The sequence below is a fragment of the Ostrea edulis genome, chromosome 2, assembly GCF_947568905.1.
Source record: "Ostrea edulis chromosome 2, xbOstEdul1.1, whole genome shotgun sequence".
NCBI classification, from domain to species: domain Eukaryota; kingdom Metazoa; phylum Mollusca; class Bivalvia; order Ostreida; family Ostreidae; genus Ostrea; species Ostrea edulis.
The window spans coordinates 29,550,223-29,569,864 of NC_079165.1; the positions used below are offsets into that span (position 1 = coordinate 29,550,223).

Here is a 19,642-nt window from a genome sequence, read left to right on the forward strand (position 1 = left end):
GGTGCTTAGTTAGATACCTATCAGATAACAGGACAACCGAATCAAGGAATCCTGTTATAGACAACAAGGTTCTGGTATTCAACTCCTTCTAGATTTACCGTTCCTTGCCAACACTCAAGAGGATTGGGAAAACATTGGAGCCCTGTATTCATTGCTATAGATTTGAGAAATTTGCTACTAATTCTGAGAATTTGTTGCTCTGCCCTTGCAGAATTTTAAGATGTATAGAAAGAGAACAAAAGGTATAAAACAGAAGACTGAATCACTGTTTATAACATATCAAACTAATTTGCATAGGCCAGCTGCAAAATGTCGGTGTCGAGATGGATTGTTTCTCGTGTTAACAATGTGTATGAGAATTCTCAACTGCATTTGAAAGAAGTCAGAGCTCATAATACAAGATGCTTGGCTTCAGCTTGGGCCCTATTTAATGGTGCTTCAGTCAAGGAAATTCTACAAGCAGCTTTGCTGGGCCTCTGAGAATACATTCACGTCGTTCTATTTGAAAGATGAGTCTTGGGGTGATAAAAACTTTGCCAGATCTTTTATGTTGAAGACAGTTAAATGGTTGAAGAAAAAGAGCCAATAGGGTGAGAATGTTTTTATGTACTCTATTCCTTCCTCCTTCGACTACAGATTCTATTTATTGCTAAATGTTCGATGCGGGTAAGTATAGCTATTGACATAAACTGAGGGTTTTTAAAAGTAAAACCCCTGTTTATAAGATGTCTATACTTACCTGCATATACCCTACCCACTGACCCCTCAGGTAGAGTTTTAAGGGCTTGCTTTCTCTGACATAAATTGTACCGGGATACGGCAGGAGATTGAAGAGTGGGCTTAGGGAATAATAACTCTTTAAATTTATTCGGGCATATTAGTAGGAATAGTCTGTGACATATTGCTAATTGTTTGATGGAAGTATTAGTATAGATATCTTATAAACGGGTTTTACTTTATAATATGCAACCATTTTCAATTAGTGCAGATTTCAATTTATTCAAATCATGATGGGGGAGGGGGGGGGGGGGGCAATACAGGATCAAAATATAAAACTCTTTACAGCACCATGATTTGGCATCATTATTATGCAAGCATCCTCAGGTACTGCAGGTTCATTTTTCCTCAAATCATGACCCAAGGGATAGGATGAGGGCCCCAATAGGGCATTGATAATCAGTACTATGTGTGTATGTGACTAATTCATAGTTATGAAAGTTTTCTACATGAATGATTTAAAAAAGAAAGATTCTTTCTATGGGATTTCAGTTGTATTGATTTTCAGAATGCACAAAGCATGATTAATTTTGAACAATTTGACAGATTTTCTCTGTTTAAGTTGTGATAAATAACAATCAAGGAACAGTTTACGAGCTTAGCATGCCAAGAAATTATAAAATTATATTGATTTTATATTTTATTAACTTGTTCACGTTTCACTGAAAATCATACATTTAGGTGAAGAAGGCTTTCTGTGAAATGTGTAAAATCAATTATTTCTCAATAGAAGAATTTTGCTAGCTTTATTAGTATTGAGCATTAAGTGTCAGAAAGATTAAAAAAAAACTGTCTTCTTGCATAAGGTTGGGAATTGAAAAAATGGGAAATCATTAAAACAAGTCACAAGCAAAATCAATAAAGTCGATTTCTTAAGGGAATCCAACCTGTTTCTTTGTCTTCATTATTAGATTAAAAGAAATTCTTTGTGCTAATTTCAAGAAATGCTTTCGTAGCCTTTAAAATACATACTAGATAAGAGGTGTTCCCACAGAATTGTTTTGACTAATTACCATGATTACAGAGACAAACTTTGTAATTTGCCTCATTTTTTGCCATTACGATAAGTTACTATGGATTTATAAAGCAACACAGTTATATTATAGTTATCTAATGCCTGATCAGTCAATAAAATGTTTTTTCTGAGGTGCTGGCTCCATGTGTTCTATTACCCAAAGCCAGTGGCTGAGAGTTATAGATGTTCTCATCACTGAGCATGCTGAGTGAAAAATAGAGGATCAACATTTTACATGGGCCCCGGATTATACATATATTTTTAAAAACCACTAGCCATGATTCGTTACATCAATATGGGAGCATTCCAATGTAGTACAGATTCATATATTTGATCAAATATGCAGATTGGGGCTATAACATAGAGATTCAGCGTATTGCATGAGAATACAGTGGAGCATTGTTAATCTGGACACCTTAATTAGTTTCTAGCAAAATCAGTTAGTTAAATGAAGCATAAAAAAAAATAATTATCACCTCGTTGGGTTGAATTGTCCAATGTTATTTCTTTGTTGACAGATTAAGTTGTGGTGATTCTGTAAACAATTTTCGGTAATTAAAATCTTAGTACGTGAAAAAAAAATGTTTGAAATATGAATTATTTTCTAAATAATGTCTAATAAAGAGTTGTTTCATGATACTCAGATCTGAAACCCCTTAGGTCTCTTGTTTGGTTACCAAACTTTAGGTTCAATGTAAGTGATGAATAGATGGTTGCACTGTAATCTGACAGTTAAAACAACAGAAATTTTGCAGCCTCGAGAGTAAAGTAGACCATGTTGAAAAACTAATAGGTGCAACTATGTTATTTTTTTAAAGAGTTATTTATTTTTGGTTTCGCAATCATCCTTTTTCTTGGAAGTTCTCCATCTTTCGTTTTACACTACTGTAAATTGTCTATTTGATGACATTCCGAAGTGAACAATCCTCTTGGATGTGTTACAGCAGAATCCCAGTGTTTAGTCTGGGCAGGTGTATTAAATGTTCATTTCTTCTGCAATCTTATAAACAAAATCTGTTTACAGAACGCTTGGAGATAAAGTTGGGGAAGCTAAAGCAAGTGGAAATTTAGGAAACACCCTGAAAGTACTGGGGAAGTTTGACGAGGCCATTGCCTGTTGTAATCGGCATCTAGAAATATCCCGGGAACTAGAGGATAAGGTGAGCCTGAAATAGACACTTGCAAAAAGCCAATAGCAAATGAAATTCCGTGTTGTATTGCATTGAAATTGATCTGTTCAATGTGTTGGAAGTTTGCAGATCTTTCACCGATTTGAATGTAGTAATAGGAGTAATTTTTCATGATTATTAAGGATAATCAAAATTAATGATTCTGAATGAATCAAAGGTATTTGAACATGTTGAAAGTAGAGACTGAGAGTTTTAGAACGCCTTAATGCTATGTTTGAGGTACACTGAAACATAAGGGTAAGAATGTATTTTTTTTGTGAAGTGGAGACCGGTAGAAAATATACAATACACAGAACAAGGTGCAGTGATGGCTGAATTCAAACTCAATATCTGTTGTTCTCGTTGTTGTAGGTGGGAGAAGCTAGGGCTTTGTACAACCTAGGTAATGTGTACCATGCCAAGGGTAAACACACAGGTCGATGTGGTGACCAGGACCCAGGAGAATTTCCTGCAGAGGTCAAGGAATCTCTTCAAAAGGCAGCTGAATTCTATGAGTAATGCATATACATTTCTAAAAACATCTGAATGTAAACAGAATTGCTCCAGTCCCACATACCAGAAATGCAAATTTGAAATTGATTTTTTAAGATATAACGCCTAAGTTTCATATAGAGTCCGCTGTGTTATGCCTTTGAAAACTGAAATTTAAGGTGAACTTGGTGACTTTCAAGATATTCATCACAATTCTACTCAAGAGACTGAGATAGTGTGTAATACTGAGTAGGGATGTTCTTGTTATCTGAAAATTCGAAAACTAATTGTGTTAAGAATGAAAATATAATACATTTATTGATTTTGCCTTCATTATTGTCCTTTAATAGAATCCGAGAGAACATTATTCAATAGTTGGTAAATGGGTATATATGTAATAAAGACAATTAAATGGATTATATTTTGAAATCTTTATTGACTGACTTTTTTATACCCACTTTAAGATTAAATTGGATACATCAAAAAGAGTTCAAATATCGGTACATTTTGGGGAAATTTATTTAGAACAGGTTATTATTGTTTCCTAGCTGTTATAAGACAATTGCAATAACACTAATGATAAAATTTATATGTCACCTGAGATGACCTGTTGCTGTTAATTAGAATTAGAGATGTCAAGTTACTTCAGTAAAGATTTGCCCACAAGAGCCAAGCTATGTCTGATAATGTTATGGTGTTGCAAATATGCCACATGTTGTTAAAAATCACTATTTTATTGTCATCATCAAGAAAGAGAAGAGCATTTAAAGCACAAGGAATATATATTTCTTTGGGGTTTTTACGGCTATGGTGTACTATTGTAAGGATGTGTTGTTGACCTTGATTAGAATGCCAGAGTGGTTTTCTGGAGTTAGTTTTTCAGATTTTCTACACAGGTTCCAGTCTCTACTATCCCAACCATGTGGTAGTTTGTGTATTGATTTTGCTTGCATTAGAATGGTTTCCATTAGGTCTAATCCAGGATTCAATTACAAAACCAAGCCAGAACTCTTGTTATTCTAAATAAAAAAAAAAATAGAAATTGTAAGGAAATTGACTTCAAGAAATTTGAACGTTGACAAATTTTGATGAGGTATATTAACACACTGATAAAAATTGTTGTGGAAAGTTATCAGTTATCAGATATGTATGATAAAATTGTAGTTTTAAGATTGTTTCTGATACAATGAGGGTGGGTATTTTTGCATGAATATGGCATACTTCTGTTTGAAGAAAAATGTGTCTAATTTTAATTGTCCTTAATTTGTATGTGAAGATCTGATAGGCATCATTATATTAAAGTGTTTTGCTATTTAATGAGGTTATTTTCAAAATTATTTTATACTGTCCCTTTTTTTATTCATTCATATTTACTTTTTCCAAGTTGTTGTCAGAAATAAACCTTTGCAGTTTAATTGTATTCTAATTTTTCATGAAAAGCATCATGATGCACAATTGACATTTCAACCTAAAATATAAGCCTTTTCAAAAATACTAGTACATGTATCACAAAATAAATTGAATACATGCCTAATTTGTAATTTGTAATTAATTCCCTCAAATATTTCTTAGATATAGCCAAACATCCAGTAAGAGTTAAGAACATATTTCACACAAATTATATTTTCTGTATGATTTCCAGAGGTAATCTACAAATTGTAAAAGAAATTGGGGATAAAGCAGCACAAGGTCGGGCTTGTGGAAACCTAGGCAATACAAATTATCTCCTTGGTAACTTCAGTGCTGCCATCCGGTACCATGAAGAGGTAAGACCACTTCTTACAACAAAATGAAAATTTATGAACATAATTCATTTACACCAATGAGGGCCCCCCCCCCCCCCCCCCCAACCACCACAAGAAATGCTCAGGATATTTATGATTGACATTGTACTGACTTTCTGTGAGTGATACTGGATACTGCAAAGTTTCAGAAAAAGTGTGAACTGCAATTTTTGTTTAGAGTATTAGTGTACTTAATTAAGTTCAACAGACCGTTTGACATGATCATGAATTACCACTATTTGTATCGATCTAGACATGTGTTAAATGCATGAATTTTTACATTTCATGTCATGAAATAGTGCGTATACAGCTGTGCCCAGTTCATGAATTTTGAAAATGTGAATACATGTACAAAAGTCCCATAGTCTAATTTGGTGAATATCTATTCGTTTGTCTTTGGATGGGATGGTTTTTAGTACAGCTCAAAGGTCACCGGGTTATATAGTGTACTTGATTACATATTGATATCTCAATTGCTGTTTTTAAAAGTTTCTATGGCAAGGGGATGAATACTGTTAATTTTTAGGTCAAAGATCAGGGTCATTTAGTGACATTGTAGCAAGTATTTTCCAGTTAATTTTTCCATTTTAAGCTTGACCAATGAATGAGAATTCATATAAAAGTACTCATGAGTGAAGGAGTCGGCACTTCATTGTATTGTACATGTAGTATAAAAGGTGAAGATAATGAACAGTATAAAAGACTACCTGGTCACACTATCACAAGTGCTTTCACTTGAGCTTTCGCTATGAAACTTTAAATAAAGTGTAGAATAAAGAATTGACTCCTGTTGGTTTTTTGCCAACAAAGCCAAGGTCACATAAGCTTTTTCTGCATGGTTTTTAGATAACATTTTGTGATGGTCACCAACTCACATAAGGTTTTTCTGGTTTCTTGATGTCATTTTGTGATGGTCACCAACTCACATAAGCTTTTTCTGGTTTCTAGATAACATTTTGTGATGGTCATCAACTCATATAAGGTTTTTCTGGTTTCTAGATGACATTTTGTGATGGTCACCAACTCACATAAGGTGTTTCTGGTTTCTAGATGACATTTTGTGATGGTCACCAACTCACATAAGCTTTTTCTGGTTTCTAGATAATAATTTGTGATGGTCACAAACTCACATAAGGTTTTTCTGGTTTCTAGATAATAATTTGTGATGGTCACCAACTCACATATTTAAAGGTTTTTCTGGTTTCTAGATGACATTTTGTGATGGTCACCAACTCACATAAGGTTTTTCTGGTTTCTAGATGACATTTTGTGATGCTGTGGAAGAACAGTCTTCACTATTTATTTCCCTCTTGTTAAAAGCACAAATCAAATTGACCATCTAACTTCACTTGGCTTTTTGGCAGTTTTTATTTGGTTATTTCTCTTCTTTTCCCCCTTCATGTTTTATTGCTCCTGAAGAATTTCAGGGGAACATATAGTTGTCATGTCTGTTCAGCCTTCCGTATATCTAAGCTCGTATCTCCTAAACCTTTCATAAAAAATTTATATAATTGATCTCAAATGTATTTAAAAGTTCCAATCTCCTAAACCTTTCATCAGAAATTAATCATAATTGATCACAAATATTCCTTGAGACAGGGACTTTTGGACTAAGGTCATTTTGGAAAGGTCGAGGTCACTTAGAATATATATACCCTTTATATGTAAAAAGTTCTTTATTTGAAGTTTTTGAACAGGTATTGATTATATACCACACAAATAAGTAATAGTTAAATGACTTTCAGACAAAGGCCACTCAAAGTCATTTTGTAAAGGTCAAGGTCACTCAGATGAGTCAGAATATATACCTTGTATATGAAAATATACTTCATTTCAACAATATTTCAACAGTTATTGATCATTGTGCGAGTCATTCGTCATATGAAGTAGTTCATTGGTTAGATGCAGTTCGGGGAACATCCATCAGTTTTACTGATATTCTTGTGGGTTTTTTTCCTTCTAATTTAGTATTATGCTTGTTACAGTGACTTACAGGTAATTTATCAAATTCATCGTAAAATTATTAGCAAATAATAATGCTTTAAAGTACTTAAATTTAATAAAAGTTGTGCTGTGCATGCTTCATGTGTATATTTAAACAATTTTATATGATGCTAAGGTTAGTACTTTCTTGGCTAGAGTCAAAGAGGTATTTCTGTTGGACTCTTGGGAGCCAAGAGAATTTCAATGGAAAAAATTATAAAGAAATTTAAGAATTTTTTTCTTCTGCTAATGGAAATCTTTCTTTTAAATCAATGATTGTTGAGGCTGTCACATTTTATAGTCCTAGAAATCTGTTTTCTAAAGTCTGTGCTTTGGTGTTATTTTTAGATCATCTTTTTAGTATCAGATAGAGATCAATTTTATCAAATGATAATGGCGGAAGACCGGAAAAGCGGTCTGCAGTGTTGAAAGAGTTAAGTTGTCATTATTTTGCTAACAGATAAGAATAAATAGGAAAATTAAAAATACATGTTGATTGACTTTGGGAACTTTTATAGTAAATATCAGAATAAAAAGTACTGAAAATACTTAGCGTGTAAATTCTGGTATTTTCATGAGTTATGATTTTACTCTGGCAATATTAACAAGATGTAACACTATTATTTTTTACTAGCATGCATGCATGGCGCGCGCGCGCGCGCCCATACCGAAATGAGTTATAACTAAGTTATAACTAAAGTATAACTTAATTATACCTAGGCCTTGAGGTACAAAAAAGTTATAACTAAAAAGTAACTTTTCTGGACTTAACCATTTACATGTATAACTAAAGTGTAACTTTTTGAACTTTGTCATTTTCATGTATAACTAAAATGTAACTTTTCTGGACTGTGTCATTTTCATGTATAACTAAAGTGTAACTTTTTGAACTTTGTCATTTTCATGTATAACTAAAATGTAACTTTTCTGGACTTGGCCATTTTCAAGCATATCCAATATTTATGTACCAGTTTTGGGACTTTGTCATTTGAGGGTGGGGGTTACCAATACTTTTTGACACTTTCATAGTAATTAACTGAATGTTAAAGACCTATCTCATGACCCTTTGGTCTGTGAAAATGTAGGTGGAGCCCAATCTAAACAGATGTTATTTACCTGGAGTGGCCAGGGTCTACCAAGGTGTTAATTGCTATATCCCATGACACTCTAAGAAATACAGACAAAACATGGTAGAAATCTACCTGTCCATGCTGTCTTGATATACACAGGACCTGTCTCAGGGACCTCTGCAGAGTTTCTGTGGTCATAGTGTTTGAATAATGGTTGTATTCCTACATGTAAGGGTAGATGACACACATTCTACACCCACCCCCTCTCTCTCAGTCATTGACTCAATGAATAATTTCTGTTATAAATATAGAGGTATAAAAAATTCATGACATAAATTATTTCAATAAGTTATAAGTTTTAGAAATTATTGTGCAAATTATTGTTTGATTTCTGATTGTGTAATTTATAATACATGTATATAAAGGGGGGAAAAATACTATTGAAATTCCAGTGTTCAGAGGTCTTTTTAAAAACAATTGAATTACAGGAAAATAGCAGTTGTGGACAGGTCAATGCTATCAAAACTCTGGTATACTGGGCTTCCTCAAGATCTAAAGAATGCCTGTAGATACTGGCTGTTATTGTTATCAAAACACCTCTCTGGGGTAGCTGGAGACCAGTGTCTGCAGATGTCCCTCCACCTGAGATCTATTGTTAAATGTTTGATTGACAGGCAGTTTACAATTTTGGGGCATTATCTTAAAATTGGGTCTTTAACTGGATTGACTTCTGTAAATTTTTAGTGATTATTCACTTTCAAACACTTCAGTGAACTGTGTCATTTCTTATTTTGCCACAAAAAAGCTAGTCAGAGGGAAATTTCAATGTTGAATTTTTAAATCTTTTTCTTTTGGGGGAATGATTAAGGAATTGATTAGAAATTGCATGGAAAAATTACAAAATCCAGGATCCTTACTTATAGAATAATAAATGCATTGTACGATCAATAAAACATTCTATATATTATATTTTTAATGAACTTTATACGCTGATACAACCCGTGAGAATTCAAAACACCATGTATGATGATTGTGGATCAATTACCACTAGGTGCTATTTATGGAGAATGGCAGGTCAAATTGTTTAATTGAAACGAATAATGAACTGAACACATGTATGATATATGTCACAGTATTTATTAAAAATAAGTCCATATGGACTTCTGTTCCATGTTAAAAGAGACACTATTCATCAATTTAGGTATGCATAGTCTATCAAAATCAAATTAAGGCATATATATAAAAACGTCTGTTCCAAAAAAGTATCAAAAAATATTTCTATATTCAAATCTCATTGGTAAATGTGACACAAAACAAGGTATGACTGTTAAATGATGTCTCTGTTCTGGACATTGAACATGTTCATGTTATATTCCTGTTCAATCCTGTTAGGAACTGCGAAAACAAAACAAAGTTTTTCATTTGTAGTCATGTCCTGTTACTTTAACAAAAGTTTCTAATCTCCCAATGAACGTTTCCTTGAATCGAATTATTTTGTTGTCTCAACCTGTTCGTCCACAAGTAGTCTTTTGAAGAAAACCACACGGACCTACTCTCCAGCTAAGGTCAAAAGGACTGCCTGTTCCTCAGATTTCAAAGGTCTTTTACATAGGCTCCAATAACAGCAACCCTGTCTGTTCCCTTTCACTGCTGTCAAACTTCAGAGCTTGGGACAATGTCAGTAGCTGCTGATGAACACAAACCGCAAATGCTATTTGGGTTTCAATATGTTGGATGCCATGGAAAAGGCATCTCAATTATCCATTACAATCCTCAAAATAGAAACAAGATGAGCACCAAAGTGGTCCAAGATCCTCAACTTTTTCTGTCAGGTGTAGGATCATATATCAAACTCTTTGTCTCATTCTGAATCTCCGTCAACATATATATGATATGGTAAGAAAGCAGGTTCTTCAGCAACATCTTGAAGCAACTAAAAACAAAACAAATATTGTAAAAGTACATAAATAGCACAAATGTTTCTATATAATGTTCGGTGCAACATGTCATTTGATAGGCTATTATATATATCGATCATATAACCTATGATATCTATAAATCACAATGTGACTGATGACGTAAAAAAGAAATAAGTAAATAAATCTGCTTGACATTGCATTTAAACATTTTACAATTTGAAGTCATTTCTAAGGGGAAATAAAAATTCACAAATAAAATGTAATAAATAAAATAATGGCTACATGCCGGGCTTGTAACTTACGATTATGAATATTGGATCATTTACAAGCATCAGAATATAATGCATAAAACGAAATCTAGGAACTTGTTACCTTTCAACTACATCAACAGTTACGGTACACAATCGTAACGAAAACTAACCTGGTTAAATGATTTCTCATGAAAGGCATCGATAATCATAATGGCGACAGGGCCAGCAGTTTCACACGCCACACTTCGATTGTCGAAATTTTCTGATGAAATGTTGTCTTTTCCTTGTTGCATTCGCCAAAGGGATACTTTGAGTGTTGGATTAGACTTATCGGCATGGAAAACCTGGTAGCTACCACGTTTGTGAGGGTACATAGCTTCGGAGCAGTGACGAGTGTTTCGCTTTTATTTCAATCTTTGTTTTTAAAATGGCGCCTTCTTCATTTACATCCGGAATAACCGGAAGTGTGCGAATCGGGTATTTACGTAAAAATAAAAATACGTTTGATTGTTACTGATCAATTTCAGCAAAACTGATGAATAACTAAAAAAAATCTCACGTATATACTTTACGATTTTTAATCATTTGAAGTCATAAAGGTTTTGAATTCCTTGATTCCGGTATTTCCTCTAATCGCTGATTGGTCAAATCGGCTCCGCTCTCCATTTTCAAACAAGATAGCGTCGGTTCAAGAAGGTGAAAGTTGAAAGGTTCTATTATTACTTTGTTCAACGAACCATGTATGCCCTTATGGAGTGGATAGAGGAAGAAAAGGTCAGCATCATAACCATATCACGCATCAAAGATCCAAGAAAGGAGTTTTGCCAGTATAAAGTTGGGGATTTGGTGAAAGCCAGCTGCCATGGCTTTTCTGGCGTGCATCCCGCCAAGATCTTAGGTAGGCCTTTTCAAGCAAGTTTCTGTTTACAATATTTACACAAATTTTGTCAGAATGTATTAAGTTTATTTTAACTTGAGGATAATTAAAACTGCAGTTGGACTATACAGTCCTACATATTAGCCCTTCTTGATTCCCTCCATTTTGTTGACAAAATACATATTCTTATGTGGACAAACATTTTTAAATAATAAAAGTACGATTATGAAAATTTACATGATTTAGAAATAAGAAAATGTGTTTATAATACAATGTAGTATAGAATTTCCCTTCCCTAATACTGAAAAAAATATTTATATCTTTAAGAAAATATTTGCTTGCCCTCTATAGGCCTCTCCCGACTAGGGATAAAAAGGGTCGAGTAGGAAAGTAGGGAGAAAATTCTTTTTTATTCACATGAAGTTAAAAAAGCTCTAAATTAGATAAGAAAATTTCGGAATGAGTAATAAAAAAAATGTTAACTGGAGGTTAAAAAAGTTTTTGAGTCTTTTTTTTTTAAATTTTTAATAATAATAATAAAGCTTTGAAATAAATGGATTGTGATTTTCTTTTATCTTGGCTTCTTTTTCTTATTCTAGATGATGGAGCTGATGCCTGGTAGTGGGATCTACATTTATCCCAAAGATATACAAGCTTTATATAAGCCAAAAAAACCCAAAAAAACAAGTGGAACTTTTCAGGAGGGGGAACCTAACTGGTGCAAATGAAAAGACCATTTTAAACACTATTCTTGGTAAGAGATTATAATCTAATTAATAAATTCTTTATATAACACTAATAACAAATTGTTTAACTTCGAATAAGAATAATCAGTCGCCCACATTTCTTTCAATTTGTGAAGATGTATTTAAAAGGTGAAAACAAAAAAACTTGTAATTTCTGACATCCATCTTTTAAATTGGAGAATCAATGACAGTTAGTTACTAGAGTATTTTCTTTTTTATTTAAAGACGATGCCGGGATTCAGAGGCCATTGTCAAGTTTTCGATGAGGACCAAGATTAGTTCCCAAGTCAGCCTCCAGAACATGAAACAGACCTAGCTTTTATACATTCAGTAATGTGAGATATATATATATATATATATATATATATATATATGGGATTCCCTTCATAAGGGATTGTCCAATTTTTAATGTGATAATATGTACAAAGAGTTAGTGATGAATATTTTATTTATATTTTTGTGCCAAACTTTATAAATGATTGATTGTTTGATGTTTTCCGCCACGATCAACAATTTTTCAGTTATCTGGTGGCACCCAGTTTTTATTGGTGGAAGAGAGAACCCAGATACAATGTACAATGTCTCCACCGACCTTCCGAAAGTAAACTGGGAAACTTTCTCACTTACCGGCGCGAGCGGGATTCGAACCCGCGCCGACAGAGGTGAGAGGCCATGTGATTTGGAGCGCGATGCTCTAACCACTCGGCCACCTTTATAAATGAAATTAATATACCAATAATAGTAGCCGTTTATAATCGGTAATGTCTTATTATCCCCATCTTTTTTGTAACTTTTCCATAACTTTTGTCGGGTATAACTTTTTTGTAACTTTTGTCGGGTATAACTTTTATGTAACTTTCTCCATAACTTTTGTTGGGTATAACTTTTTTGTAACTTTTCCATAACTTTTGTCGGGTATAACTTTTTTGTAACTTTTCCATAACTTTTGTCGGGTATAACTTTTATGTAACTTTCTCCATAACTTTTGTTGGGTATAACTTTTTTGTAACTTTTCCATAACTTTTGTCAGGTATAACTTTTTTGTAACTTTTCCACAATTTTTGTTGGGTATAACTTTTTTGTAACTTTTCCATAACTTAAGTATAACTTTTTGATAACTTTTGTGAAGTATAACTTTTTTGAAGTATAACTTTTTGATAACTTTTATGCACTTGTTGTATTCATGTTGAAATAAAAGATGATAACTTATACATGAGTATAACTTTTTTGTACCCGAGTTATAAGTAAAGTATAACTTTATTTGAAGAAGTGGTTCCAAACTCCGATAACTTAGTTATAACTTTTTTGTAACTTTTCTTAGTTACAAAGTTATAACTTAGTTATAGTTTTTTTCGGTATGTTCTGAACATGCAATCCTTCACAAACTTAATAAAAAGTAGAAATGTATGCCAGGTCATATACACTTATGCTGACACAGGGTTTTCTTTGAGCCCGCTTTATGTACAGTTGTGGGTCAAGTCGGCCAGCTAAATGGTTAACTGCAATGGTCGCAGGACTGAATTGACATTGAACTCCATAAGACATCAGGCTAGACTGGTCCCCATTTATCTGATATTTCATTGGAGGATAGGAGACTAGTAGAACTTGTTTTCAAAGTCACTTTTGTAGGTGGTTGTTGTCCAGAAATAAAAGGGAAAATCCCAGACAGAAAATTGCTGCAGCTAAGCTTAGTGCTTTAACAAAATACATTGCATCTCTTTTAATATACAAGGACTGTCTAGTACTTCAGAAATTGCTTTTCAATGTAAAATTTGTTCTTAAGTGGATATCACAGAGAACACAGGTCATGTGATACATCTCCTTATCCCCATACAAACACACTTGAAGTCAAGAGTGCTGGACCTGTCATAAACTAGTGACTTCCTCATTGATAGAAAATGAAGTTCTGTTCAGAACTTTTATCAGAATGTATTGTATACTCTTTTGTTATAAGAAGAGGTTCTGATAAAAATGTTGTAGATTATATGTATATGCTTATTCATAGGAAGTATTTCTTTGTAACTCAAATAAAAACCACAAGTCCAAAAATTTAGTTTTGTAGACAGTCACAGCTCCTAATCAAATCTTGTATTTGAGTAGGATATTGACATCTGAAAACAATTGAACTAAGACTTGCATGGAGAATTCACACTTCCTGTGTAAAACATGGTCCTTAAAATGTTAGGATGTTGTAAGATCAGTGGAAGTAGAAACCTGGAGTGATTTTTACCCATAAAATCCCCAATTTTTGCAGATTTGTAAAAATGAGAGAAAACAAAAAATCTAAATTACTTTACCTAAAATATCAAAAATTTGTCAATGTAAGATTTATGCTATTTCAGTGTATTGTATTTCTCAGTTAATAAAGCACTGACATAAAAAATCTCTCTCTCTCTCTCTCTCTCTCCCTCTCTCTCTCTCTCTCTCTCTCTCTCTCTCTCTCTATATATATATATATATATAAAAAGAGAAACACATTTCAGAGGTAAAGAAATAATTGTATGGGTTGTCTGTGGTAGGGAATATAAAAACAATGGAAGCAAGCATGGGGTCATTTCTGCGTGATCTGCTGACCTCACTACACAAATTACCCCATGTTTCCATTGTCTTTATATCCTCTACAATATAATGAACCTAGACATTTATTTCTAAAATAATCATGAATAGTGATTAAAACTGTCATTTTTATGCACCCATCTTTAGACATTGCACAGAGATTGATTTTTTTTAGTTTTCATGGAAATTGCAGGCATTCAGCAATTATTATTTTTTCATCTTTTATTGTTATTATTAACATTATTATTATTTGTAAATCGGTTTTAACTCCTCTCACAGATTTCAAGCTACCCATTGACAATGTTGTATGAGTATAATGTATTGAAGATGTGCATATTGCATGGATTTTGACATGGAAATGGTAGGCTTTGAACTTGAGCAGAATTCTTAGTAAATTTTGAAGATATGTTACAAAGCATAATTAGATTGAGTGTCATTGATTGAATTTTTTCTTATGAATGAAGCACTGGATATATATATGGCTTCATAACCATGAATTGCAATACATAGGTTTATGGCTCTTTGACAATTCCTTTTTATAGACAAATTCACTGTTTCATCAAATGCTATAAATCATGGACTTGGACACAGATTTTAGAATTGGTTTTAAAAACTAATGGATCTTTGATTATGATGATGTCTTTGTTTTAAGGGTGTGTGTGTATGATGGTTTATAAGGATACAGTTACTGAATTTGTTTTTTCATTTCAAGTGAATGTGTTTTTTCGGATTTATTTTTTTCATGGTGACTCTTAAAATCATTTACTTTTTATGTTTGGAATATGTATGAATAAGTAAAATATGTATGGGAAAGTTGAGTCTTGATAAATTCATTTCATTCCCATCCTTGTTTATTTCAGAGGTTGGCTATCGCCAAAGAATTTGGAGACAAACAGGCAGAGAGGCGTGCATACAGTAATCTGGGGAATGCTCACATATTCCTGGGCGAGTTTGATATAGCGGCAGAGAAATACAGGTTAACACGACATTTTAACATTTCCTGTGTGCTTAATCCTGCACAGATAGTCAAAATTCAATTGTCTTAAATTTTATGATAATGTAAGTATCTTGTACATGTACTCCAAAAACTACTATAATCAGGATCTCAAACCTGTGTTGTCTAGGAAAACTCTACAGATTGCTAAGCTTTTAGGTGACAAAGCTTTGGAGGCCCAGGCATGTTACAGCCTGGGAAACACCTACACGCTTCTCCGGGACTATGAGAAAGCCATTGAGTATCACATGAGGCATTTACAGATTGCTCAGGAACTTAATGACAGAGTTGGAGAGGGGCGAGCCTGTTGGAGTCTGGGCAATGCCCACACTGCCCTGGGCAATCATGAAGATGCCATGCAGTTTGCAAATCAACATTTGAAAATCTCTAAAGAGGTATGTGTATTAGCATTTCTGAGTTTATTAGTTTGGAGAAATAAAGAATTTGAGATTCCCTTCTTGACAAACAAATATTTTTGGAGGTATATGTGGTTACAGATTAAAGAGGTTAATGGTATGATTTTGTCTATATACAGATAGGAGATGAAACGGGCCAACTTACAGCACAAATGAATTTAGCTGATCTGAGGCAGGTGCTTGGAATCAACGGAAATGTTAATCAGTAAGTCAATCACAATATCAATTTCAGAAATGTTCATAAAATTTTTGGGCTTGAAGGTGCAATTGTATGTTGTGAATTTATAAGAAAATGATGATTTAGTGGTACTGTGGTACAGTTTTACCTGTGCTGCATTTCCTTGTGGAAGTTTGTTCAGCTTACCCATCATCTCTGTAGGTGAAATTCAGAAAGCACATATATACACCATGCATTCTCATTATTTTACAGACATATGGATGAGAAAGATGTTGGAATAAGTGAGTCATTTTGATGTATGAAATAAGGACAAGTTGGATTTCCAAATTTTTTATTTGTCAATTTTTCCACTGATCGTACATGTACTCGTATAAAACATTTGTAGGTCGCCGGCCATTTAGACGACACAGTATGGAGAATATGGAATTAATGAAATTAACTCCAGACAAAAAGGTAGGTATTCTAAATGATAATTTCATGATGAAAAAGATTTTGTGTAGTTAAATGATGATTACCTGTGTGTGGTCTTATTATAAGAGACATAGTTATGATATTTAAGAAAAATAGTCTGGACTGTCATAAGTGACCAATCGGGCCAGCTGGAAATAGGTCACATGGCAGTGAGTCCCTGAATAGTCTGGCAAATACTGCATGGTAAAAGAAATAAGCGACAGATTGTAGGTATCCCCTGTGTTATGTGTTTAGGTTTCTTCAGTTTCCATTGAACACCATGTAATATGCAAGTTTCGTGCAGTCCGATTAAAATCTGCTCCTCGTGTAGTGACAATATAAAATAAAGAAGCGGATCAAGGAGCTGATTTTAGTCAGATTGAATTTTCACGATAATGCATGTAATTATAGCTCTTCTGTGTAGGAAATCTTTAAATCAGGTCATTAAAACTTTTAAAATGGTAAGTATTTTAAAAAAATGTTTTAAGGGAGGTAATACAGTAACCCTATTCATTAATTATTACGTTAAGAAATACACTTTATTCCATAAAATATAGCTACGCAGCTCTGTTAAGGGTATCCAAGAAAAATCACAGTGCTGTTATAAAGTACCTCTGTGCACTTCGCACCATATGACGTCACAATGAAAAAGTATGTCACAGTGTACATGTTCTGATAGTTGTATCATGGGGAAAGTGTCATAATATCTTGTCGTTTTTTACTACTGTTATTAAGTGATAAGCTGTATACGTGAAAACATCTTGTCAAATGATTATTTATATTATTCCTTTATGATATGAAATCATTTTCCCTTTTTATGGTATGGTTCTGTCTGTCTGTCTGTCCGGACCTTGTGGGCAGGATACAGACTGAACCATAAGCCCTAGGGCTTTACAACTTACAACATTTGATCACCATGATGAGAAGAAGATGCCTATTGTTTTTCAAGGTGAGGTCAAAGGTCAAGGTCGTAGTATCACTTATTAGGAAAACCTTGTGGGCAGGATACAAACCGAACCGTAAGCTCCAGGATATTATAACTTGGTATATTTGATCACCATGATGAGACGAAGATGCCTATTGTTTTTCAAGGTCAAAGGTCAAGGTCGTAGTATCACTTTTTAGGAAAACCTTGTGGGCAGGATACAAACCGAACCGTAAGCTCCAGGATATTATAACTTGGTATTTTTGATCATCATGATGAGAGGAAGGTGCCTATTGTTTTTCAAGGTCAAAGATCAAGGTCGTAGTGTCACTTATAAGGAAAACCTTGTGGGCAGGATACAAACCGAACCGTAAGCTCCTGGATATTATAACTTGGTATATTTGATCACCATGATAATGAATTAGCTCACAGAGGACAGTGCTAACTTCACTAAAATATGAATCCCACTAAAATATGTTTTCCTTGAGCAAAATCTACGGGTGTATTATGCCATGTTGGCATTGCTCTTGTTAATATATAGTATGCACGAAGGTGATATTCATGTTATATTGTGACCTTGAAATCACCCCTAATCTGAATGACTAATTCGTTTAAAATTTCCCTCATGTACATAAATAATCTCATACTACAGAAACAGTGGTAAAGTTCAGGTTCATCTGCTATAAAAAACAATATGAATTTTTCTGATATATAATCTAGATATAATTATATGTTTGAAAAGTGCGGGGAACAATTTCTGTCTTGTATATTAACGGTATGATATGTATAAGAATGTGGACAAGCCCGGTAATTCGCCGATGACTGTTGATATGTTGTTAAATTATAGCATGTTTAGTTTGAGTATGCATTTGGTCCCAAAACTTTTCAGGTTAAGGATTTTTATTCTTTTCTGAGTATGTCAATAAACATTCAGCTAGTTACCCGCATGAACCTGAACTTTTGTTCACAAGTAGGGCCTCTTGCTGTTTTCCAAAAATAAAGTGTTACGTGATATTCAACTGACGTCACTGGAAATTACCATGAGGGGAATTTATGGTAGCTTGGTCAGATTCAACATATGGGTAGTGTCGTTTCGGTGTTTAACCGTAACAAGTGTAATGATACCTGTGAATTTGAGGTGCAATTTCACCCCATGATTATTGTGCATTTTACTATGGAAGCCCTTAATCTAATTGCGTACCTAACAATATTTTTTTTCTAACATTAGTGATATAGATATATGCAGTATTGTACTAGAAAATTTGCAAAGACTTAAAAAGCACATCATACAACAGAAAGAGGGATTGTCTCATGGGAATAATGATCTAAGCCATGGTGTTTCATTAGAGGCAAATTCTATCTGTGCAATTAAGATTCCATTTGTCTCTTGGGAGTAATGATCTAAGCCATGGTGTTTCAAAGAGTTCAGCTGGACTTGCAAAGATCATTTTGATAAGAGCTAAATTCCATCTGTCTAGTTTAAAGATTAATTTTTTTTTTTTAGTTTCAACAGTATTTTATTCATGTATATATAGAAAATATATACATAAATAGGATTAGGCAGCAGGCATAACGCCTATATAAGCCCTCTCTATAAAAAGATTAATTAACGAGTATTATGTAAGAAGGCTGTGGAAATTATTTGTCACTCCTTTAGTTATGGGACATTTCTTTATACAGCCCAAAATAAGTGATTCATACCAAGTGAAAGAAATTATCTAAATATATGTAATAAAATGAAAATATGTTTTGAAATATTTCTGTAGTTATTTGAACAATTCAAGAGATACACAAGTCGATTGCAATGTGTAATACAAGGAATAATCTTGAATTTATCTCAGACCTTAAACCAAAGATATTGGTGCAATTTTCGCACCAATTAAGGTTGACATGATTTTGTGTCATGCACTTTCATGTGTTTATCATGAATAAACATCTGACAGGCGTGTCATGTGCCGTGCCAATGCACTTTATTTTTATGGGGGGGGGGGGGGGGGCATATTGTTTTTGTCCTGTCTGTCATTTTGTAATTCTGTCTGA

General features: G+C 33.6%; 1 protein-coding gene and 1 long non-coding RNA gene across 4 annotated transcripts in view; one reads left to right on the forward strand and one right to left on the reverse strand.

Moving 5' to 3' along the window:
- LOC125680985 (G-protein-signaling modulator 2-like) overlaps window positions 1-19,642 on the forward strand; it is a 53,479-nt gene that overhangs the window by 26,795 nt on the left and 7,042 nt on the right. For all 3 annotated transcript variants that reach the window (XM_048920855.2, XM_048920856.2, XM_056153707.1), the window contains exons 4-11: window positions 2,817-2,952; window positions 3,334-3,476; window positions 5,096-5,219; window positions 15,500-15,615; window positions 15,764-16,028; window positions 16,169-16,254; window positions 16,480-16,508; window positions 16,613-16,680. In XM_048920855.2, the coding sequence (XP_048776812.1) occupies window positions 2,817-2,952; window positions 3,334-3,476; window positions 5,096-5,219; window positions 15,500-15,615; window positions 15,764-16,028; window positions 16,169-16,254; window positions 16,480-16,508; window positions 16,613-16,680 (967 nt within the window). The remainder of the gene's footprint in view (window positions 1-2,816; window positions 2,953-3,333; window positions 3,477-5,095; window positions 5,220-15,499; window positions 15,616-15,763; window positions 16,029-16,168; window positions 16,255-16,479; window positions 16,509-16,612; window positions 16,681-19,642) is intronic.
- On the reverse strand, window positions 9,409-13,437 carry LOC125664703 (uncharacterized). The gene is made up of 2 exons (XR_007366034.2): window positions 10,631-13,437; window positions 9,409-10,223 (listed from the first exon to the last, which is right to left on the reverse strand). It is a non-coding gene; the product is annotated as an uncharacterized LOC125664703 (long non-coding RNA).